The 22,031-nt window shown below is 51.8% G+C and overlaps 1 protein-coding gene across 5 annotated transcripts in view; it reads left to right on the plus strand.

Annotated features, from left to right (window-relative positions):
- The window catches only part of TOM1L2 (target of myb1 like 2 membrane trafficking protein), a 111,729-nt gene that overhangs the window by 68,706 nt on the left and 20,992 nt on the right, over positions 1 to 22,031 (plus strand). For all 5 annotated transcript variants that reach the window (XM_012747904.3, XM_075994067.1, XM_075994068.1 and 2 more), the window contains exons 4-7: positions 1,586 to 1,735; positions 9,934 to 10,068; positions 11,513 to 11,671; positions 14,369 to 14,485. In XM_012747904.3, coding sequence (XP_012603358.2) covers positions 1,586 to 1,735; positions 9,934 to 10,068; positions 11,513 to 11,671; positions 14,369 to 14,485 — 561 coding nt within the window. The remainder of the gene's footprint in view (positions 1 to 1,585; positions 1,736 to 9,933; positions 10,069 to 11,512; positions 11,672 to 14,368; positions 14,486 to 22,031) is intronic.

Consider the following 22,031-nt stretch of genomic DNA (forward strand, 5'->3'; position numbering starts at 1 on the left):
GTAGCCTGAGGAACTCTCAGTTGCTGTGACTTGGAGGAGAGCTGTGAGGGCAGGATGGCTATGTGGCCCCACGGTGGCCGAGGAGACCAGGGCTCCAGAGGAGGCTGAGCGAGCTCCCATCTGCTCTGGTACTGGCTGATGGTATGTACCTAGACCAGTGTCTTTATCTTTTAACTCTAAAAAATGGGATAATAAAGTCTACTTACGGAGAAGCAATTATCACTAGTTGTGAGAATCCAGTGAAATTACATATCACTCAGGAGGATCTGTCATAGCACCTGGCGTGTAGCTGGCATTCAGTCAATGGCACGGTTATGGATCTTTCCTTACAGCTGTGCTTTGTCAAGGCAGAGCCCAACTGTATGAACCAGACCTGGGGCGTGGCCACGTGAGTTACCAGTGGTCAGATTAGCTTGGGTGAATGAGAATAACAGAGGCAGTAAGAAATGTTCCTTGTTGCTGGTGACATCCTTTGGAGGAGGTGTTCCCCAGCTAGTAGATGTGGCCCCGGGGGGCAGAGGGGTGTCGTCGGAAGGGCCAGGTAATGCTATGGGTTGGTTTACAGAGAGCTGGGACGGTCAGGGAGCCGTGTTTGAGGCAGGAGAAGCCCTGCTAGTTGGTACCTCTGAATTCCAAGGGGCCTCCCCTGTGGGAGCAGCAGCAGCTGTCCCTTGACTCATGCGTAGCGGCCATCTGACTAGTGATCATGGAATCTTAGCCATCATTTATTGGTTTCCTACCCTATGCAGGTACTTTAAACATTTTCTCTCAAATCTTCCCAACAATCTTGCAAGGGAGGTCTCATTGTCCCCACTTTACAGATGAGGCTCAGAGAAACTGTCCTGGGCCATTCAGGGAAAAAGTGGCGGAGATGAGATGCAAGCTGAGATGCAAGCCTATCTGGCCAGAACCCATGCACTGAGCTTTTCTGAGCAGCTGAGGCCTGTGTAACTTGTTTTCCTGGACAAAGGAGGAGCAGGCAGGGTCTGAATCAAACATGGACCTTAAAGCCACATGGTAACTGAGGCCCACAGGCCATTCATCCGGAGTGGAAAATCCCTTGTCATTGCCAATTGTAGGTGCAGAAGCAGGGTTGTGTGTGGGGTATATGTGTATGTTTGCTTCCTCACATACAAGGGCCAGTAACTCACTAGGCAATTCAAGCTGTCACAGCAGCCTCCTCTTGTGACAGAGCCTGTGTCCCATTGGCTAATGCCTTATACCCAGAGGCCCGAAGAGAGGAGTTAAAATGCTAATTTTCAGGGACCGCTCAGTCATTTTGATCCCATTAAAATACTAGCATCCTTCTCATGCAAAACTGGTGCCTCAATTACCAACTAATTGCCTGATTATTGTGCAGGGACAAGAGACTTCAGTCAGCAAGGGGCTGCTGTCATCCCCAGAGGAATGCCTGAATTAGAGTATGGGAATGCATGTGCCATCTAGGTTTGGCTCTGGAGGAGACATGTCAGAAAGCTGATCTAGAAGCAAGACAGAGGGGTGGTGGAAACTCAGCTGCCCTCCTCATTCCCCTGTGTCTCCTCCAGCTCCCAAGGGGTTGACTTCTTGCCTTCCCTCCCATCAGGTGCTGGAGACATGTGTGAAGAACTGTGGCCACCGCTTCCACGTCCTTGTGGCCAACCGAGATTTCATCGACAGTGTTCTGGTCAAAATCATCTCTCCCAAGAACAACCCTCCCACCATTGTACAGGACAAAGTGCTTGCTCTGATCCAGGTAGGTCAGCTTCCCTTGCCCAATTTGTTGGAACAGAGTAAGATGAAGTCTGTTATTGATGAGTCTTTGTGCTCTGCCACCATTTGGAGGAAAAAAATGGAGGCTTCTATGTTAAAATATTTGGGGCAAAATACTTACACTTATTTTTTTAAATACTCATCCTGCTGGAATAGAACCCTAATTGGTGGTTCTCCAGTCAATTGACATAGCCTCCATGAAGCTTTCTGGGTACCTGGCCATCTCCTGCCCATGTCCAACCTCAAGAGTAGGGGAATTAAACTCCACCTCTTAAAGAGAGGAGGGTCAAAGAATTTGTGAACATGTTGTAAAAACCATCACATGGAGAAAGGGTATAAGGAGGAATGTCTAGGGCTGGGGGTGGAAGGAACACACAGGATATAGGGCTAGAAGGATGGTCAGAGGCTTGTGGCCATACATGCTGGAATTTGCACTTGGTCCTAAAGGCAGTGGGAAGCCATTGAAGGATTCTGAGCTGGGGGATAAACAAACCTGGATTTTAGACAGAGCACCTGGTGACAAGGTGACAAGCACACAAATCAAGAAGCACATCCAACCTGGGTGATTAGTGCTGTGGCAGAGGCAAGACTGAGGCCTGCAGGAGCCAAGAGGAGAGACCAACCCAGGGAGTAGGCGTGGGCTCCAGCAAGGGCAAAGGGAGGCAGCCCGGCAGCGGCAGTGTGGTCAGGGTGGGCTTGGGACTCTCCAGGTGCTGCTGGGACATGAGGCCGGAGTGGAGCAAAATGCCTGAGCTAGAGTCTGTTGCCTCCGTCTGTTCTCTGTGCCTGAGTTTCCTCTGCCTGAAAAGTCCTTCTCTGGCTCTTGGAGCAGTGGCTCCTCTTCCTCATTCAGATGGCCTCCCTCTCGATTTACCACACACATCCTCTCACTCATAGTGCTCTCCTTTGTGGTCTTCAAGCTCTCGGCTTCGCTAACCTTTCTACCTCCCTCTTGGTTCCCTGAGAGTCCAGGGACATGGTTTTCCCAGGGTCTAAGGCAGTTGAATGTGTAGAGTGAGTTTATAGTAAGTACTTTTTAAAACTAATGTATGAATGTAGTTCACTATAGCTCTGAGGAAGGGGAGGAGTGTGGGTGACAGCAGATACCCTCTGTGCTCCCCAAGAGTTGTCCCTCTCCCCCTCCGCTAATCCTGCCCACCCAGCATCTTATGCTGTCTCTCTCTCTCTCTGTCTCTCAGTCTCTCTCACACACACACATACGTGAACACATATTCCCCCTCCTCCAACATTCTTTCCTCCTGGGTTATACTCCCTGCCTCAACCCCCCAGGAATTGATGTCAGGAAAAGAAATAGTGGCTTATTCTCACAAAAGAGGGGGTTACCGCAGCCTGAACCCCCTATGCAGAGATAGCTCTTGGCAGAGCCTATAGTGGCTGCAGACCTGGAAGGAGCACTTCCTGGGTGAGAATTTCTTAACCCTGAGGCCTGTCTGGGCCAGGTGGGGTGGTCACAAAGGTCATGATCTGCACTGCCCCTGCTGTGTGGGGACCTTGGCTGAGGGCAGACAGAGCCTCTGCAGTGGCTGTGGCCCACGTCTCTGCCTCAGAGGATGCCTATCCCCGCACACTTGACCCTGGCCTTGAAGCATTCTCACTGGGATCACCCCTTCCCCACATTCCAACTCCCTCCACCTTCTACCCAGTCCTACTTCTAACCTTGGGCAAGTTTGTTAACTTCTACCTCCTTATCTGTACAGTGGGGCCTGGGGTTTTTTACCTGCCTGCTCTCAGCCCTGAGCCCGTGAGATCAGCACACCCGGCACAGTGGCTGCACCATGTTCCGAGGCGTCCCCCTGCTGGCTGGCAGCTGCAGTGTGCACCAGCCCTGGGCGCCTGAGCAGAACGGGGGCTGGAGGTGGCTCTCGGGCTCCTGCCTGGCCTGACACACTGGATACAGTTCCCTGCTCCAGCTGTGGAACACAAGGGGCTTCAGGCAAGGATAGTGCTAGGTGGAGGTTGATAACCTACTGGGGAGAGCACTTCCTTTCCAGTCTGAAGTGTTCCTGAAGGGGTCTCACCTTTGGTCATGGCCACCCAACACAGAGAGCGGCAGGCAGCAGGCAGCTGTGGATGGGTTGGCTTCTGTGAGGGGTGGACCAAAAGAATAAACAGGACCAGGCGCGGTGGCTCACGCCTGTAATCGTAGCACTCTGGGAGGCCAAGGCAGGTGGATCACTCAAGGTCAGGAGTTTGAGACCAGCCTGAACAAGAGTGAGACCCCGTCTCTACTAAAAATAGAAAGAAATTAATTGGCCAACTAAAAACATATATAGAAAAAATTAGTCGGGTATGGTGGCGTGTGCCTGTAGTTCCAGCTACTTGAAAGGCTGAGGCAGAAGGATCGCTTGAGCCCAGGAGTTTGAGGTTGCTGTGAGCTAGGCTGACGCCACACTAGGCTGTTGCAAGTATTTTTATTCATTTTTATCAGGTGTTTATTAAGTTGAATATGTGCCATCTTTGTTGGTCAAAAATGGCCAAATATTAGTGATTTCCTGTGTTTTAGCCTAACACCTAGGAGCCAGGTTGCTGCGTCATGGGCAATGCCCACGCTCTGATTTGGTTCTCCAGTGGTCTCTCCCAGCAGCGTGCAGTTGTAGTTGCCTCACATCCTCACCAACATGCCCTATTTTCTGTCTTCTTCATTATAGCCCATCTGATGAGTATGGAATGGTATTACATTGGGTTAACCTTTCTTTTAACCCCTTTGAGAAAAAAAATCTTATTTGTATGTTGAATATACTTCCAAAAACTGTACAAGCTCCCTAGAGCAGGGGTCCTCAAACTTTTTAACGGGGGGCCAGTTTAGTGTCCTTCAGACCATTGGAGGGCCGTTGGAGAATGTGGCACACATTCCACACATGCGCACTGTGAGCCCGGGACGAGTCGGCTGCTAAGCAGGACGGGCAGTGGCAGCAAAAACACCCTGCGGGGTGGATAAATGTCCTCAGCGGGCCATAGTTTGAGAACCCCTGCCTACAGAGTCTGATAATTTCCTCTGGGAGAGAAAGTACTGCCCCCACCATGAAACAAGAATGGGGTGGTTGAGGGGTGACAGACCCCTCACTTTCTTGCCAGCCTGTGAATAGGTAGCAGGCTATCATATAAATACAGCTAGACTGAGCCAGGAGTGGTGGTTCTTACCTGTAATCCCAGCACTTGGGGAGGCTGAGGCAGGAGGATTGCTTGAAGCTAGGAGTTTGATACAAGCCTGGGCCACATAGTATGACCCCATCTCTATAACAAAATAAGAAAAAATTAGCCAGGCATGGTAGCCTGAGCCTGAAGTTCCAGTTAGTTGGGAGCGGCTGAGCCAGGAGGATCACTTGAGCCCAGGAGTTCAAAGCTACAGTGAGCTATGATCATGCCACTGCCTTCCAGCCTGGGCAACAGAGCAAGACTGTCTTAAATTAATGAATGAATAATTGCAAAAAATATGGCTAGACTAAAAAGAGGTTCAGCTAAATGGGTGGGTGCCAGAGCAGTAACAGAGTCTTCCTCACCTTCCTAGGTATCAGGATGCCGATGGTGCTCTTCCAAGCCCCGCTGCCTGGGAAGTGGGGCTGGGTCAGTCCCAGCCCTGCCTTCAGGGAGCTAGCAGTTAAACAGGAGAAACTAAGATTTGCAAGTGAGAGAGGGCCAGGGCCTAGCCAGGAAGGACTTGAACCAGCTTTTGATTGTTTGGGGGTGGGATGCAACCCTAAACTTTCCATTCCGGGAAAGTAGATTGACCATATTGGCACCTGAAAAGCTTACAAGGTGAAGGGGCTGCACAAGTGGGCCCCAACAGCCCCTCCTGCCCATGGAGCATGGTTGGGGCTCCTGGAAGAGGTGGAAGCCATGGCTACGATCACCCACCACTGGCCTGGGCCCACTGCCCCTTTGGCTGCCCTTGAGGATAGAAGCAGTAGATTGAGGGGCAGGAGGGAGGTTGGGCTCCAGACCACCTTTCCTAAAGCCTCCGTGTGCCTGTAGGGAGATGGATGGTAGAGCTGGTCCTGGCACGTCTGCCTGCCCCCAGCCCACCTCCCTGGGTCCCTTTCTTGAGTGCTGATCATAGGCATGGCTAGCTTACGATTGGCCACTAAGGTGCCATTTCCAGTGGCACATGTTTGCCGTCTGCAGCCCCCTGGGCCAACGGTAAAGAGAACCCAGCTGATAGCCAGCCCTTCCTGCCCCCACCACATTCCATCCCTCTCCACTTGGAGGCTTTCAGTGCCTTCTGGCTGCCCTTAGCCATCTATAGCTACCCCAGCTCCCTTCAAAATTCAATGCTTCAGGCTCATGTGCTCCAGAGGGCCCTGCCCATAAGAATGCACAAGGAAGACTGCCTCTGCTTTCCCTGACACCCAGCCCAGTGGGTGAACCATGCAGCAGCATGGTTCTGGGACTGTTTACCTAACTGAGGCCCCACAGGCATCTGCCCTCTGGAGGGAGCCGGTCTCCCTGGCAGGATGGGTGGGGGAAGAGCAGAGCAGCCTGGTTAGCAACTCGACAGCGCTTGCTCCCAGCCCCTGGGAGTACAAAGACGCCACTTCTGGCAGCATCCAGCTTTCATCCTGTTTTCACCCAGTCCCTCAGCTGCTCTTTTGGCTTGCGTTCCTTTTTGTTTGCTCGTGTTAAGTCGCATTGGTCGAGAAGATAAGAAGGATACTCCTGCTGTATGTCATCCCTCAGCTTTTCCCTTGAACTTGTTTTCAGGAGCAGAAACGGTGTCATCCTGGTAGAATAACCTCAGAGTGGTCATGCCTTCCCTGCTCCCCTCCCCGTGCCCCAGCGATAGAGTCTAAAAACACTCTTTCCACTGAAGAAACTGAGCTGACGGGTGGGGATGGCAGTGGGGCAGGAGGGCTGGCAGGAGCTGCAGGTGTTGTGTTCTGTGAAGGTGGCAGAGACCTGGTGGCTGGGCTCTGGCCAGATTCTGTGTGGACAGAATCTGCAGGTCTGCAGGGACCCTGTCACTGGGAACAGGAAGTTGGGCCTGGAAATATAAGCAGAAAATGACGGAAGCCTTCTTTTACCCAAAGGCATAACAGAACTCAGAGTTTAAATCAGCAATTGTTTATTGATCTGAAATTTGGTGATTCAAAACTTTGTCAAACTTTGAGGGATACAGAAATGAATAGGATATGCTTTATGTTTGTGTAAGGTTTCAGTCTGGAGTTTGCTATATGATCCAAAGGAATACAGGAGATAAAAATGTTAATTAATCTTTTTTTCTCCTCATTATACCTTCCTCTGGGCCTTTCAACCCCCTAATCCTGTAGCCACAGGCAGGAAAAGAGGGAATTATATAAGGAGCATGGCTTCCAGGGAGGCGGCCACTCGGCCATTAACTGGTTAGGTCCTGTGACAGTCCTCAGAGGGTGCCCATGCTGCCACATCACTTTCCTTTCTGAGAAGATGGCTCTTGGGGTGGGCAGCCTGACCCACCCATCTGCTGCTCCTGGGCTTTGGGTTAGGGACCCTGAGGCTCACCTTCTCCCCTGGGAAATGTCCTCAGCTGGGTCAGCCTTCCAGGGGCCCTCCTTCATCACTGTCACTTAAGTCTATTGACAGCCTAAATGGCCATCTTTCCTCTGCTTTCTGAAGTAGGAAAATAGGATGCTTAGTAACCGTGACAACAGAATTCAGTTTAACCTGACAAATATTGATGGACTGCCTTCTCTGGGCAAAGGCAAGAGACTCGATGTGTGCCTTCAGTAGGTGTCTGACCTGTTGTGGGGGGAGACAGAAGCACCATTGTTTAGGCATGTACCAAGAAGATGCCAGGGACACATGGCATCTCTGGGTTTCTCTCATCTCTGCATTTTCACATATGACTGTTCCTTTAAAGCCCTGCCCCCACACCCCGTTTGTTCTTCTGTTGGCGTCAGAATCGTGTTCGCTGGAGATTGCTGTCATGAACATATGCTCTGTTAGCAGCCACCTCACCCAGACTGCACAGGGGTCCCAGACAGGGGTTGGAATCATGGCAGGTGGGAAGGGGGTGCATAGCCAAGACCGCTTGGTTGCAAGTAACAGATGCCAACTCCAGCTTGCATAGGCAAAGAGGAGAGTTTGTCATAGGCAGGGCCTCCCGGAAGCCCAGATCACCCAGACTAGGGGTGTGACTGGGCCTAGAAAGGGACAGAAGGGATCGAGAAGGCCCTCCAAATCCTCTTATGCATGTCTGCACCTCTGAACATACCAGCTGCTCCTTTTCCAGAACATAGGCTGCCTGTGCTCCCCATCCTGGGCTGGCACATGGCTGCCTCCCAGGGCCCACAGCTGTAGAGGATAGTTCTGTCTACCCTCTCCCAGGACCAGGCTCCTGGGAGGAGGAGCATCCGATTGGCCCAACTTGGAATATGCATTCCCCATTCCCCCAGGGGCAGGCACAGCTGCTGGGGCTGCCTCTGTGAACATGGGGGCAGCAGAGGGCCTTAGAAGAACAGGCCCCAAGAAAATATCCTCTTTCCACCACGGAAGAATCCACGGTTCTTTCATCGTCATTGCCATTATCTCAAATTTGAGTTGGGTACAGCAAGATGAATTGAAAGAGATTCCTGGAGCTGTTTGTACTCCCATGTACAGAAGCATGAAGTGGCATCAGAAAAAAATTGCCATGCGTTCTTCCCCAGCCTCTTACGGTGGGCTGTGAGGCTGGTCTTTAGACTCTAAAGTCAGGACCCTAAACTAAAATGCTGGAGCCACAGCACTCACTGGATTTTGAAGCAGGCAGAGGCAGCTAGGGCACCTGGCAGGGGCAGGGCTGTGGGGGCACTCCCTGGGGAGGCTGCCAGCAGCTGGGCCTTCCAGACAGCCCTTGCTGCACCTTCTTTGCTCTCCTCAGGATCTAGAAGGAAGTGTTGGCTAAGATGGGCTGCACTGATCCAGGGGTGTTAAATCCCTGAGCATGCAAATTAACAAAATGCATCAAGGAGAAAGCCAGGCTGACAGCACTGTTTGTAGTAAGTGGATGCATCGGTTGTAATTAAGAAGGCTTTCTGGAAACTGACCTTTTAACTTCACGTGGGTCTGTTGGTTAGAGATAGAGTTTCTGTGGCTGCCTCAGGATTGGTTGGAACGCATTGCTGGAGCCAGGGAGGCAGTTAAATGCTGTGACGACAGCAGACTTGGCAATGGAGCACCGGCACGAGAGGCTCTGCCACCTCCGCTGGGTATGTATGTATGTATGGTGACCGGAACAGCACAGGAAGGGCTGGGTCCCATTTCTGGGGAGACCTTTGGATATGCTTCTCTTTCTGATACATTCTGTAATTTCCAAAGAGCAGAAGATTTAAAAAAAAATTTTTTTTAAGAGTTTCACGAGTCAATGAAAATGATAATCTGTTTGAATTTTTGCCCTTTCTTGTCTGTATTGTGTTTTTGTTTAAGAGAATCTAGTGGTCATGCTGTCCATTGGATTTTATTGGCTTGGGCACATGTATGTTGACATTGTTGACAACGCGACAGAATGGAAGGAGCTTGGGGCAGGGACCAGTACCCTTGGGGGTCAGCCCCCCAGCCCCCTGGCCACAGCACCACAGTCATCTCACCTGCCATTGATGGGGCTGGGCTAGGCAATCTTGGCTTTAGTGGTCTCTGATCAACCGAGGAAACCTGGAGTTAGCTTTTATTTCATATCACACATCAATTTCTCCTCTCCTTTCTGCTCAATTTGCCTATGGTTCCCAATTCCACTGATGGAAGCTCTCAGGGCAGAGTACAATAATGACCTCGCGCACAGACCCGCCGTGTCTCCTGCACAGAGGGTGGGCGTCCTACCACAAGGTGACAAGGCTGTGCCTTCCACTCCCTTCAGCTAAACAGCCCCAGCAATTGATTTCCTTGTGATTAGGGAAATGCCTGCTTTTTAGGATGCGCCACAGTGCTTAGGTGTTATTTCTCTGTCTCCTCTCCAAGGAAATACATGCTGAATTAAGTTTTGTGTTTTTGTTCACGCTCAGCAGCACCATTGAAAGCCAGGATTTCACCAGCTGTGTCGTGGCAGCAATTGCAGGAGGAGAGGAACAGAATAAATTCTGCCAGGGCAATTTGCATTCGCGCGTAGGAGAGCATTGGTCCCTGGGAGAGGACGTGGGCTGCTTTGGATTTTCAGGCAGTGTGACAGCCCTTAGAAAGAAATGCTTCCTAACAGGCCTTCTTCTGTCCTCCCAGGCCTGGGCTGATGCCTTTCGAAGCAGTCCTGACCTCACTGGTGTTGTGCACATATACGAGGAGCTGAAGAGGAAAGGGGTTGAATTCCCCATGGCAGACTTGGACGCTCTGTCTCCTATACACACACCACAACGGGTAAGCTTCCAGCTGGCATTTTCTAGGGAGACCTACTGCAGAACAGGCGAGCCAGGCTGCTGCCACCACCCTTCTGCTGCTCCCTTTGAATTATTCAGCTTGTCATCATGCTTTCTTAAAGCTCGAGGGCATTCCTTTTTAATAACAAGGGGAATGCAGGAGTGAGACAGCTGGTTGACTGGTGATTAAGTGGCAGCAGTGTCTCCCCACACCCCCACCTTCCGCTGTTTTCACCCTGACTGGGGAAGAACATAATAGCAGGATCAGTTTGGAGTTTTCATGGAAATGGCTACTTGGGCCGAGCCATCCTGTGGGGGTCATTAGTACCTGCTTTTCAGAGTCCCATACAATCGGGTATGGGAATCCTGTCTTCATTTCCCTAGAATCCCCCACCAGAACAGCATCACTAACGGGGCAAAGAGCAGCTTTCTGGTTTTTCAAATGGATCTAAAATTTATTTTGAGCTATGAGCATTCAGCATCAATTCAGACATCCTTGGATTCCATCAGCCTTGGGACTCAAACCCCAGGAAAGGCCCATTTAGCGGCATCTGCTGAAACTCTTACAGTGCCAACAGTAACTCAAGGGCCGCAGATGGCGCAGCTCTGTACTTCAGGATTAAAAGCTTGTGGGCCACGCCATTCCCAGGGTTGCTGGGAATCAGCTCCATTCCGAGCCCGGGGGGAGAAGCAGGAAAGCTCCAGGATGTGGGAGAGGCACCTCATCAGAGTACCCTTCACTTGCCAGCCCCCACTTCCATCCCTGAAATGTGGGCCCCGAGAAGGACCACACGTCTGTGCGTGTCTCTTGTGGGGCCACATGAGTCAGTGTTCTAGAGGTTGTCTGAGATGCCCAGAGGGAAAGCACAAGGAATTGCACTTTCCAAAGCATTCTTCTCACCCTGATCCCTCCAAACCACGTACTATGCTTTGTGAAATAAACATAACCTGTTTTATTCTTCTAATAATGACACAGAGCAGTGTTGCTGCTCCTATAATTACAAAGAACATTTGGTAAATTGCGTAATAACTATTTATATTAGTCTGCTTGTAAAGGCCAAAATGTAATCTTATGGCACCAAATAAGGATTCGTGATTAGCAAAAGCTAACAACAGCCCTCCCTTCATTCGGATCCTGAGGTGGTCTTAATAGTGGGAATTGTGACCAGGGCACTCACAGAGCGCTCTTGGCCTTGCCTGCTGGAGTTGCTTTGGTTGTCTGCCGCATACCCCTTGTGAGGTAAGTGGACGGAAGAGCCGTTGGTAGCCCCACTTCCCTGATGGAGAGATGGGGCTCCACGAGCCTCCCCAGGGCAGCAGCGGGGCTGGGCCTCTACCCTCTCCACAGGCAGCTCTGACGAGAAGTGCTGCCTGGGGTGGGGTAGGTGCCAGGCCCAGCTTGCAGGTGGCCCAAGTGAACAGAGGACTTTTTGTTGCCATGCCAGAGCGTCCCTGAAGTGGATCCAGCCGCGACCATGTCCAGGTCCCAGTCACAGCAGAGGACGAGTGCCGGCTCCTATTCCTCGCCGCCTCCTGCTCCCTACTCCGCTCCCCAGGCCCCGGCTCTCAGCGTGACTGGCCCCATCACGGCCAATTCAGAACAGGTACTTGCATACTTCCGGGCCACAGGCAAGTCAGCTGACCGTCCTCGTTCATCTTCTAGGAGACACGGACGGAGGCCTCCCCGGGGCAGGCACTGTGCTAGGTGTTGGGGACAGAGATGGGAGGGCCCAGTCCCTGGGGGAGACAGATGCCAAGATAGTCACAACCGAGTGTGCTCACGCTCTGGTGGGGAGCAGAGCCGAGTGCTCAGTGTCATGAGCCCTGAGTTGAGCAGTGCCTGGGACGGCACCCAGGGAGCTGACATGCCGAGGGTCCTACAACAGGTGAGGCATCAGGCACGGCAGTGGCATGGGCATGGCAGAGGTGCGGGGCTCTCTCAGGGAGAAGCAGGTGGCTTGACTGGAGAGCAGGTGCGTATGGAGAGCCAGGTCAGGGAGGAAATAGTGGCAGGAAGTGAGACCAAAAGCATAGGAGCACAGCTGAGTTGCAAACAGGCTTGTCTGTCATGCAGAGGCTTAGATTTGTCCTGTAAGAAACGTCGGCTATCAGGGCCAGTACCCAATCAGCGAAGCACTTGTGGAGGCAAAGGCTAGAATCAGGGAGGCCTTCCTCAAGCGCACTTCCTGCCTTTGTCCCAAACGTCGCCCACCTTCCCTCGATTCCTTCCTGATAAGCTAATGCAATTTTAACCCCAAACTGGATTTTTTAGATGAGTTATGGAGATTGCTTTTTAGATGAATCTATAGAATTCCCTTTAGTTAAAATTTGAGAATTGGTCAGACTTGAAAAAATCTATCCAATGCTTGTATGTTCAAAGTCCTTATTTACCATGGCATAATTATGGAACCTCACGCGATTGTGTGTAGGTGATGGCAGTGTTGTGTCAGGGCCGCGTGCTTTTCGCCTCTCTGCTAGCGGTGTGAGCAGGAGAAGTAAACTCGAAGTCACACAGGCCTAGCCATGAGCCCCCACGCTGCTACTCACTGTGAGGCTTCGGTCGGGACGTTTAACTCAATCTCCTGTCAGTGAACAGGTGACCCTTCCCTCCTGCCCCACAGGGCAGCCGTGGCTTGACAGGCAGATAGGAGGGGTCCTCGTGCTAGCCACCCAAGTGCTGTGTGTGCTTCTGGGGGAGGAGGTCCAAAGCCACAGCTGACACGTGGGGTTTGCGCTAACTGTGGCCTGGTTCACTGATCTCTGCCCTTCCTCATTACCCACACTGGCAAAAAAGGGAAACTATGGGGAAGAAGGCCTTTTAGGGGCTGCACTGTTCCCTTTCTGCTCCGAGGGAAGGCAGAAACTATTCAAAGTCGGAGAGTCGCTGGGCAGCGGGTGCTTGGGAAAGGCCCTCCCAGTGGCCAGAACGGTTAGAAGAGAATGTGGAATGAGTGAGGAGATGCGGTGGTGCAGGATGCCCTGTTCCCAGGGAGGACAGGGCAGAGGCAGACAGGTAGGCACCCAGCCTGGCCGAGAAGCCCTAAGGCTTTAGAGCCCATGTGGTCATTAACTGTAGCATTCCTAGGCCTCCCTCGCCAGAAACTTCTTTTCATCCAAGACTTTGGAGGAAACCCCTGGGCCATCTACCAGACAGAGCCAGAGGCTGACCAGTGCCTCTTGGGACCTAGACCACCACCCCGGCTGACCACTGATTGGGGTCCCTGTGCTGAGGGCACAGAACTCAACCCAGCAGAGTTCCTGCCCTGAGGAGTTCCCGGTCTGTTGAGGGATGCCACCAGCACAGGATGGGCCGCCGTGGCTGCTGCGGCACAAGGCCATACGATGGGGACCGGGAGGAGGAGGTGGGAGTGGTCACATCGACCACAGGATAGCCGGGGAGCATCACAGAGGCTTTGCTGAGGAGAAGACGCGCTGCTTTAGCTGGAGCGCAGTGCGGGAAGAGCGACCTCACACTTCTGCTCTCTGCACACTGGAGCAGGAACAAGGTCATACATGTACAGTAGAGGGCACATGTGTGTGCCAGGCCATGTGGGCATTCACAGCAGCCCTGTGAGGTGTGATTTATTATCACCTTTCCATGGGTGAGGAGACGGCAGCTCAGAGAGATCCAGGTTCATCTCTGGATGTTGCTGCTACTCTAGAGCTCCTGGCTTTGAGGAGTGCCAATGGACGGGCAGGTGGGGTGTTTTTCAAGGGGTTATGTTACCAGGTAGGGAGCTGGGTGGAGATGGGGTCTCCACTGTGGTCTTCTCCTGCTCTCCCTCTGTCATTCTTGCCATATCAGAAAAGTGCTATTGACACTGGCCAGCCCCTCAGAAGATCATAGTATTTAGACAATAAAATTCCTAGGGGCAGAGTCCATAACTCTGAGGTTTGTAGAATAGGATCTCAGCCCTAGGGGCTTTCAGCCATGCTTCTCTCCCACACTTGGATTCTAAAAAGAGGAACAGAGGCCCTGAGAGGTTAAGCTCCTGCTCAAGGTGCTGTGGTGGGGGGCCAAGATGGAGAGCTGACTCGGTGTGCTGCTGACCTGGCATCTTCGCTGCACAGTGCTGCCTCAGCGTCACAGGCAGAGAGGCACTGTGACAGACTGTTGTGGCTCTTGCCCTAGCAGGCAGGCTGAAGAGAGATAAGGCGGCCTGTACAGTGTGTACTTAGAAGGATGGCCTAGATTTCCCAGTGAGGGGACTGTCACCAGCCTGGGGAGCAAGCTGGTTCTGATATTCTAGGTGCAGGCTGACTGACTTTCCTTCCTGCTTTCCTTTCCCGGCCCCCAACAGATTGCCAGACTGCGGAGTGAACTGGATGTTGTTCGAGGAAACACTAAAGTCATGTCTGAGATGTTAACAGAAATGGTCCCTGGACAGGAGGACTCATCTGATCTGGAGTTGCTGCAGGTGAGGAGAGACAGTCTCATCTTTGAAAGTGCAGGACCTGGTGGCAGGCCCCACACAGTATGAGGAGGGATGGGCCCAGTGGCCTTGTTGTCGACAGGGACTAAGTCCACGTGGACCCACACTCAGCCTCATGTTGCCTAGGGACAGGTAGAAGCCATTATCGCCATCACTCTTAGAGGCAGTGACCTTCTGGAGGGTGGAGAAAGGATACTGTGAATGCAGGTGGCCAATCTTTTCACTGTGGGGTGAGGTGCTTGAGTGAATAGGTCAGGAGCCAGACTGGCTTGGCGACCTGGTGTGAGTGTGGTAACCTGGCATGAGTGCCTTGTGATGTGCCTGCTGCTGCTGCTGTTTTGTCCAGCTCTTGCTAGTGTTGGCCCCTGAGTGCTACACCTCCCACCTTGCTCCTGGCACACACTTGCTGCCTGTGAAGGCCCCACCCTGTAGGAGTACACATGTCTGGGGTGGCTCAGCCTGGTCCCAAGCTGCATCTTGTAGCCCCCCTTCCTACTCCTGTGGGGGTGAGGGTGGGTGGAGACCTGCGCTCGGCCTAACGCAGAGCATAGCCTGCCAGGCGCTGAGGTGTGCCTGTGAGCTGCGGGCCCTGCTCTGGAGGAGCTCAGCTTTCTGTGGAGACAGGCTGGGAAACAGCTCGTCTCCATGTCACTGCCTCAGGCTGCTCCTGAAGCTGAGATGAGTACCCTTGGCCCTGCCCCTGTGAGGAGCCCCAAGTGGCCTCTCCCTTGCTCCCAGACCGCACTCCTGACACCTGCATCAGACCGGGCTTGCAGCAGGTCTGGCTGGACACGCGCCACACTCCGTGGGCCCCAGCCTCCCCTCAGTGCATCATCATCGGCCTCCGTTCCCGGCCGCGGGAGGGCTCTGCCGGGCATGAGCCAGATGCACAGGAATCTGAGGTCAGTCCAGACACGGAGGGGGCCTCTTGAGGCAGCTTTGTGCTGTGTCAGCGTCGGAATTCCTGCTGACAGGGGGGTTTGCTCTGGACAGAGCTGAGCTCCTGGCAGCAGGAGATGTGTTGAACAAAGCCAAGATGCTTCCAGACAGCCAGAGCAGACCCAGACAGCAGGAATACTCCACGAGCGCGTGCGTGTTTGTGTTGTGTGTGTGTGTGTGTGTGTGTGTGTGTGTGTGTGTGTGACTGTGAGGTTATTTTTTTTCTTTTGGTTTTTTTGTCTTTTTTTTTTTTTAACAAGCCCATCAGCCAAGATAAACAGAACCTAATCTCCTGGCGTCAGCTCTTGGTTTTCAAAAATAGGTTGCTTCCCATGACGTTTTCCTTCCCTCTGTTTTGTTCCAACTCTGAGCCTACCAGCCCTCACTGCTATCTTATAAATCAAACAGAAAAAGAATGATTCTGGGTGCCAGCAGAAGGCTGTCCTTCCAGCACGGGAGATGCAGAGGTTGGGTAGCACTGTGAACAGCTGTGCACAGACACGGCTCTCCTGGCTGGAGGCCTCGCGCCTCAGCCATCCCTGACATCTTCCCTCCTCTTCTTCCCCTGGCAGTGAGAAGCCAGCGGGCAGGGTCTGAGCCACACTGAACAGTGAGCCTTACGCGTGGGAAAATGCCACCGCCTGCTTAGAGAGTGCAAGGAGCAGAATTATTCCCCAGGACCCTCCATCAAGCTGGAGGGCAGCCAGAGTGCTCAGGGCAGGAGCAGCCCAGAGCTCAGATGCTGGCCAGGGCCATGGAAAGAGACACATTTGTCACCAACTCAAATGTCTCCACCAACAGACGCTGCTCCCGACTGGAGTATAAATTGCTGGGTAGGAGGCGGAGAGAAGGGGAAGAGAGGTAATCGGTGGTGTCGGGCCTGGAAGCACCGGTGTAGCTGATCATAACTGTGGGCGGGGTATATCCCAGTTGCCGCCTGCGTGTCACAGACTCTCTCAGGTGTAGCTCCCACAGCGCAGCCAGCGCAGCGGGGAAGCTTGCTGTGTGAACGATTTGCCTGCAGACTCACGGGTGGGTGGCTGGTCTTCGAGGAGAGGCTGAGGCCACTCTAGCACCCTGCGCTGTCAGCTTAGCTGGAGCCCCTGAGGGAAAGGGAGGCGGGATGCCCGGGGTGAGCACAGCAACTCCTCCTCTCGGCTCTGTGTCAAATCCTTCTCTCTCTGAGCTAGTCCAGCTCCACAGCGTGCTCAGATTTCCTCTACAGCATCTTGTCCAGCGCCCGCCTGGTCTTTCTCCATATCCCCAAGGACAGGCTGTTCACAGCAGCCCATGGAGTACTTCTGTTTCAAACAGACATCTCAGTTAGACTTTGGGAAGCAGCACAGCAGGGTAGAGAGACCACAGGCTTATGAATCACTGGGTTCCTGTCCTTGTCTTCACACTGATAAGCTAGGTGACACCAGGCAAGTTACCAGCACTCTCTGAGCCGCCTCTTGCTCAGTTGACTGGAGTGATTACTCTCACCGTGGCAGTGCCTTGCACAGGGCTGGGCCAGGCGAGGCCTCACTGATTGCAGTTTCCGTGACTACCCTTGGAAAGCCCTTTCACACATTGAGTTAAATTCTGTCTCCCGGTAACTTTGACCGTGGTCTGTCTTCTTAGACCACAGAACAAAACTAATTCCTCTTTCACATGGGTAGGTCCTTAAATATTTGAAGATTTCCATGAGCCCTACTCACTGCCCAATCTCTACATGGAACAAATGTGGTTGTTGGCACCCCACCATGGAGATGAACAGGCAGTTCTTCATAAGAGGTGGACATTGTAAAATGGCGAGCCTCCATCAACTGTTAAAACACTGCTCCATCTCCTTCTTGCATGGCTGTTAAGCCATATCTTCCCCATCCTGTGTGTGGATGCTTGGGTCTGGACCTGAAATTCAAGACCCCACATTGTCCCTGCTTAAGTGCATGCCCTTAGCTGCTGAAAGCCTGAGTCCAGCTTTCTGGAACTTAAAAATCCTGATCCTGCCATCCAGTGCCTTCTGTCTCTCCTTATTTAGTCTTTCAAACTTTGTCTTCAATTAATAATAACTTTTATTTAACCTAATTATGCCAAAAATATATGTTCTTTTCTTTTCTTTTTTGAGATAGGGTCTTGCTACAGCCTCAAATAAGCGATCCTCCTGCCTCAGCCTCCTGAGCAGCTGGGACTATAGTCATGTGCCACTGTGCCTGGCTAATTTTTCTGGGTTTTTTGGTTTTGTTTTTAGTAGAGACAGGGTCTTGCTATGTTGCTCAGGCTGGTCTCAAACTCCTGGCCTCAAGTGATCCTCTCACTTTGGCCTCCCAAAGTGCTAGGATCACAGGCATGAGCCCCCACGCCTGGCCAAAATGTATGTTCTTATATGACTATCCATCAGATATTATAATAAAACAAGCCCTCCTCCATGCTGTGTCTTCAAGTAACAGATGGTATATCCCCTCTTACTTCTTGCATCTTATTTCAACAAAGACAAAATGGTCAAGGCCGTTTTCTCTAGAGAAATATAGTTTTTTTTTGTTTGTTTGTTTTTGAGACAGAGTCTCGCTTTGTTGCACAGGCTAGAGTGAGTGCCGTGGCGTCAGCCTAGCTCACAGCAACCTCAAACTCCTGGGCTCAAGCAATCCTGCTGCCTCAGCCTCCCAAGTAGCTGGGACTACAGGCATGTGCTACCATGCCCGGCTAATTTTATATATATATATATTAGTTGGCCAATTAATTTCTTTCTATTTATAGTAGAGACGGGGTCTTGCTCAGGCTGGTTTCGAACTCCTGATCTCGAGCAATCCGCCCACCTCGGCCTCCCAGAGTGCTAGGATTACAGGCTTGAGCCACCGCGCCCGGCCTGAGAAATATAGTTTTATTCTACACGTTTAGCTTCATTATTCCCCCTTTCTCATCAACAAAGACTTCTCCCTCCCTTCTTTAGAGCAACAGAAAACAGATCTTCAGGACATGATCCCATGTTCCTTCAAACTTGCAGAAGGCTCAGAGGAAACCTGTAAAGATGATTAAAAGACTGTTTTTTGAGGTGGGGAGGAGAATGTCCCTTGAAGAGAAGATAAAGGCATTGGGATTAATTAGACAGAAAAGAGAGGATATTGAATAAGGTGTTCTGGTAGATGGAGGGCTTTTGTACAAGTGACCAGCTCTTCTCCCCTCTGAACCAGAGATAGAGGGAGGCCAAAGCTGAGATCTTCAACATTTAGGAAATTCCTGTCCTCGCTTTGGTACCGTGGGAAGGGTGACCCAGGCAAGCCATAGGCTTTCAGGTGTTTTAGGCCAGAAGAGATTCACTTCATCTGGGTGGTTTGGAGGCGGATGAGGCCGAGGAAGGTCGCTCAGCCGAGCCTGCGGTGGTCTGGCCATGATGACTGTGCAGGGGCTGTGTGGACGGCCAGCTGTCACTGTGGTGGGAGGAATCTTAATGTCTGGCCCTCCTCTCACCTCCTGTCTCTTTTCTTTTTTCTTCTTTTTTTGAGACTGTAAGTTAAAAGGCTGAAGCCAAGAGTCGGCAAAGCTGTCTCTATGCAGAGACCCCTGAAGACCCCTGTGCAGAAGCCCCATCCCTGACCCAGGCTCTTGGGGCCTGTCTTTGGGCATAGCTCTGTGGAAAGCTAGCAGGATGCTCCCGCAGGGTTGGGGCATGGAAGGCTTTGCCTGTGGGGCTGGGGATTGTCTTACCCAACTCTCAGCAGGAAGACAGTGGGAAGAGAGGCAGTAAATGCAAGGCCAAAGCAGATGTTTCTGGTGCTTAGAGTTGATGAGATCACTGCCTCCTATGCCCTTGGGTCTCGTTCTGCCTCCAAGACCAGATCACATCAGCTAATATTTTCTAGATATTTTTTGAAAGTAACGGAAACCTTTCCACTACAAATAAAACTCTACAGTGAATGGCAATGTTTAAAATAGGTAAGATACTTGGCCATATCAGTTTGCAAGAAAAATAAATAAATAAAATAGGTAAGAGCAGAGCTGCCCTGGCTGCCACTGGGGGCAGGGGACCTGACCCTGTGCCGTGAAGGCTATGGAGGTGGCTCTGCTGGTGCTCTGCGAACTTCGCACACCCACCCCTCACTTTGCACAGTACCCCAGACTTGGCGAGCGTGTCCGGGCATGGGCCACTGGCTCCCCAGCAGCCAGCTGGGCCTGTGCGCTGTGGGGAGACGGAGGTCAGCCCCTCTCTCTCCCACTCGGTGCTTCCTGTGCTGGATATTTTCAAACATACAGCAAAGTAGAAAAAATTTTACAGTGGACATTGTATGTTTACCACCTAGATTCTACCATTAACGTTTTATAGAGTAAGACCTATCTCAATAAAAAATAATAAAAGTTAATCCTAAATCCATGCTCCCTTGTCGGCTCTAAGTAGATGCTCACTGCACTTTAATGATGTGCGAGAAATACTATGATTATTCTACGTCATTCACTTCAGTCCTGGCTGTTGGAATCCTTCCCATGATCTCATGTGATCACCTCTTTCATAAGTTTGGACATTTTTATTTTGTTTTAATGTTGTTGAGGGCCTGCCCTACCTTTTAGTGTCTCTCGTGGGCACACTTCATTTCTGTAATTAGGGTTTCCACTGTGTTGTTGGTTTTCCTGTGTCCTGTCATCGCCCAGTGACTGGGTTTGACTTGTAGCAGTCCACTGTGCCTATGGCAGTTACTGTGTGGCAACTTGTCACTGACAGAGACCTGGCCAGGCTTCGAGGCCCAGGCCAGTTCTCGAGTGCCCCTCTCTTGGCTGGCCTTGGGACGTGAGCCACTCGAAGTAGAATAGAATGGGTATTTTGTCCTTTACTCTTCACTGGATATCAGTGTCCTCTGTGATTAATTTCCAGTGTTCCCCTCTTGTTGTCAACCCCAGCACTTGCCTGTATGTTTATAAATGCTTACTGCTGCTTCGGTGAGGCCTGGGGTGAGTGCTAGAGAGGGAAAACTAGATTCCAGATGACCAAGAATTCCCTATTCTCTGAAGGAAGGGTACTGGGAAGAAGGCTGAGCTTATGTGGATAACTGAGAGAGGACAGTGATGAGGAGCTGGTGGTTTGGGGAGATCAAGGGTCAAGGTGCTTTAGGGTCAAGGTTCCCACGGCCAGCTGAGTGGAAACCCCAGCTTGGCTGCCTCGGACACCTTCCCCCTCCAGCGCCAACTACCTTCTCCCTGCTGCATCTCTGCTGCTGGTGGGAATGTTACCTGGCTGGGCTGCTGTGACCCGAGCTGGTTCCTGGGAGCCACTGTCACCTAAAGCACTTCATTGTTGAGGGAGGGAGAGAGAGAGAGATTGTGTCAGGTGATTTGCTCAAAGCCTCCTACTCCTAGGGATGACGCTGCCTTCTCTAAAACCTAGGATTGGAGTCTTAGGAAAACCAAGAGTGGGAGTCTGTGGCCAGGCGCGGTGGGTCACTGCTGTAATCCTAGCACTCTGGGAGGCTGAGGCGGGCGGATTGCTCGAGGTCAGGAGTTCGAAACCAGCCTGAGCAAGAGTGAGACCCCGTCTCTACTATAAATAGAAACAAATTAATTGGCCAACTAAAATATATATGGAAAAAAGGATCCGGGCATGGTGGTGCATGCCTGTAGTCTCAGCTACTCGGGAGGCTGAGGCAGAAGAATCGCTTGGGCCCAGGAGTTTGGGGTTGCTGTGAGCTAAGCTGATGGCATGGCACTCTAGCCCAGGCAACAGAGTGAGACTCTGTCTCAGAAATAAAAAAAAGGGTGGGAGTCTGTTCAGAGAGAAATCTGTAGGTCCAGACGCTGGGCTTGCTTCCCCATTGACCAGGAGAGACTCACAGCCCCATTCTGGCTGTGCAGAGGACTAGAGCCAGGTAGAACCAAGACAAAGGGCAGCATTGCCATTGCCGGACAGGGTCCACCAAGGTAAGCCAGAGTTTCTAAAGGAAGCATTTTTCTTAAGGTGAACTCTAGACTCTAATGTATCTAGCTGCCTAAATCCAGGTCTCCTCTGCCCTGACAAATATAGTTGTCTCCACCCTCAGGGAGGGAGCCCTTGGGTCCTGAGGAGCGGTGGGAAGAGAGACAGCAGAAGCAGACTGCAGTCCACGAAGGCTAATCTGCTCTGGGATGAGCAGGTGTGTCAAGGTCCCTACCTTGCTACTACCTGCAGTACTGAGCTTGGACACACAGGGCTCTTCGGCACTGTATGTGAGGAAACACTATCCTGATACCTTGGGCTGAGTGTGCGTGGGAGGAATGCAGCTTGCCTTCCTTGGGGCACTTGGGGAGTGCGTCCTGAGTGTCAGCGCAGGTCCTGGGGAAACAGAGAAGAGAGGCCTTCTGTCCTTGAGCAGCTTCAGTCTAGAGGGAAAGGCAGATAAGGAGCCCACCCCCCATGTGTGAGTGCCGTGTCTCAGGGTACAGGGAATATGTGGCCTTTGATTCCCTACTTTGCTTGTTTGACCACTTTGGTGTTGTGATTCAACAGACGATTGCTGAGCTTGTTCACTGTATGTGGCTTAGTGCAGGGCTTAAGGGCATCCGTGGGTGGGTAGATAGATGACAACAGCCCCTTCAAGGAGTTTATGACCTGGTAGGAGGGAAAACCTTTGAGCCAAGCTAGCCAGAT

The sequence above is a fragment of the Microcebus murinus genome, chromosome 18 (genome assembly GCF_040939455.1).
Source record: "Microcebus murinus isolate Inina chromosome 18, M.murinus_Inina_mat1.0, whole genome shotgun sequence".
NCBI classification, from domain to species: Eukaryota; Metazoa; Chordata; class Mammalia; order Primates; family Cheirogaleidae; genus Microcebus; species Microcebus murinus.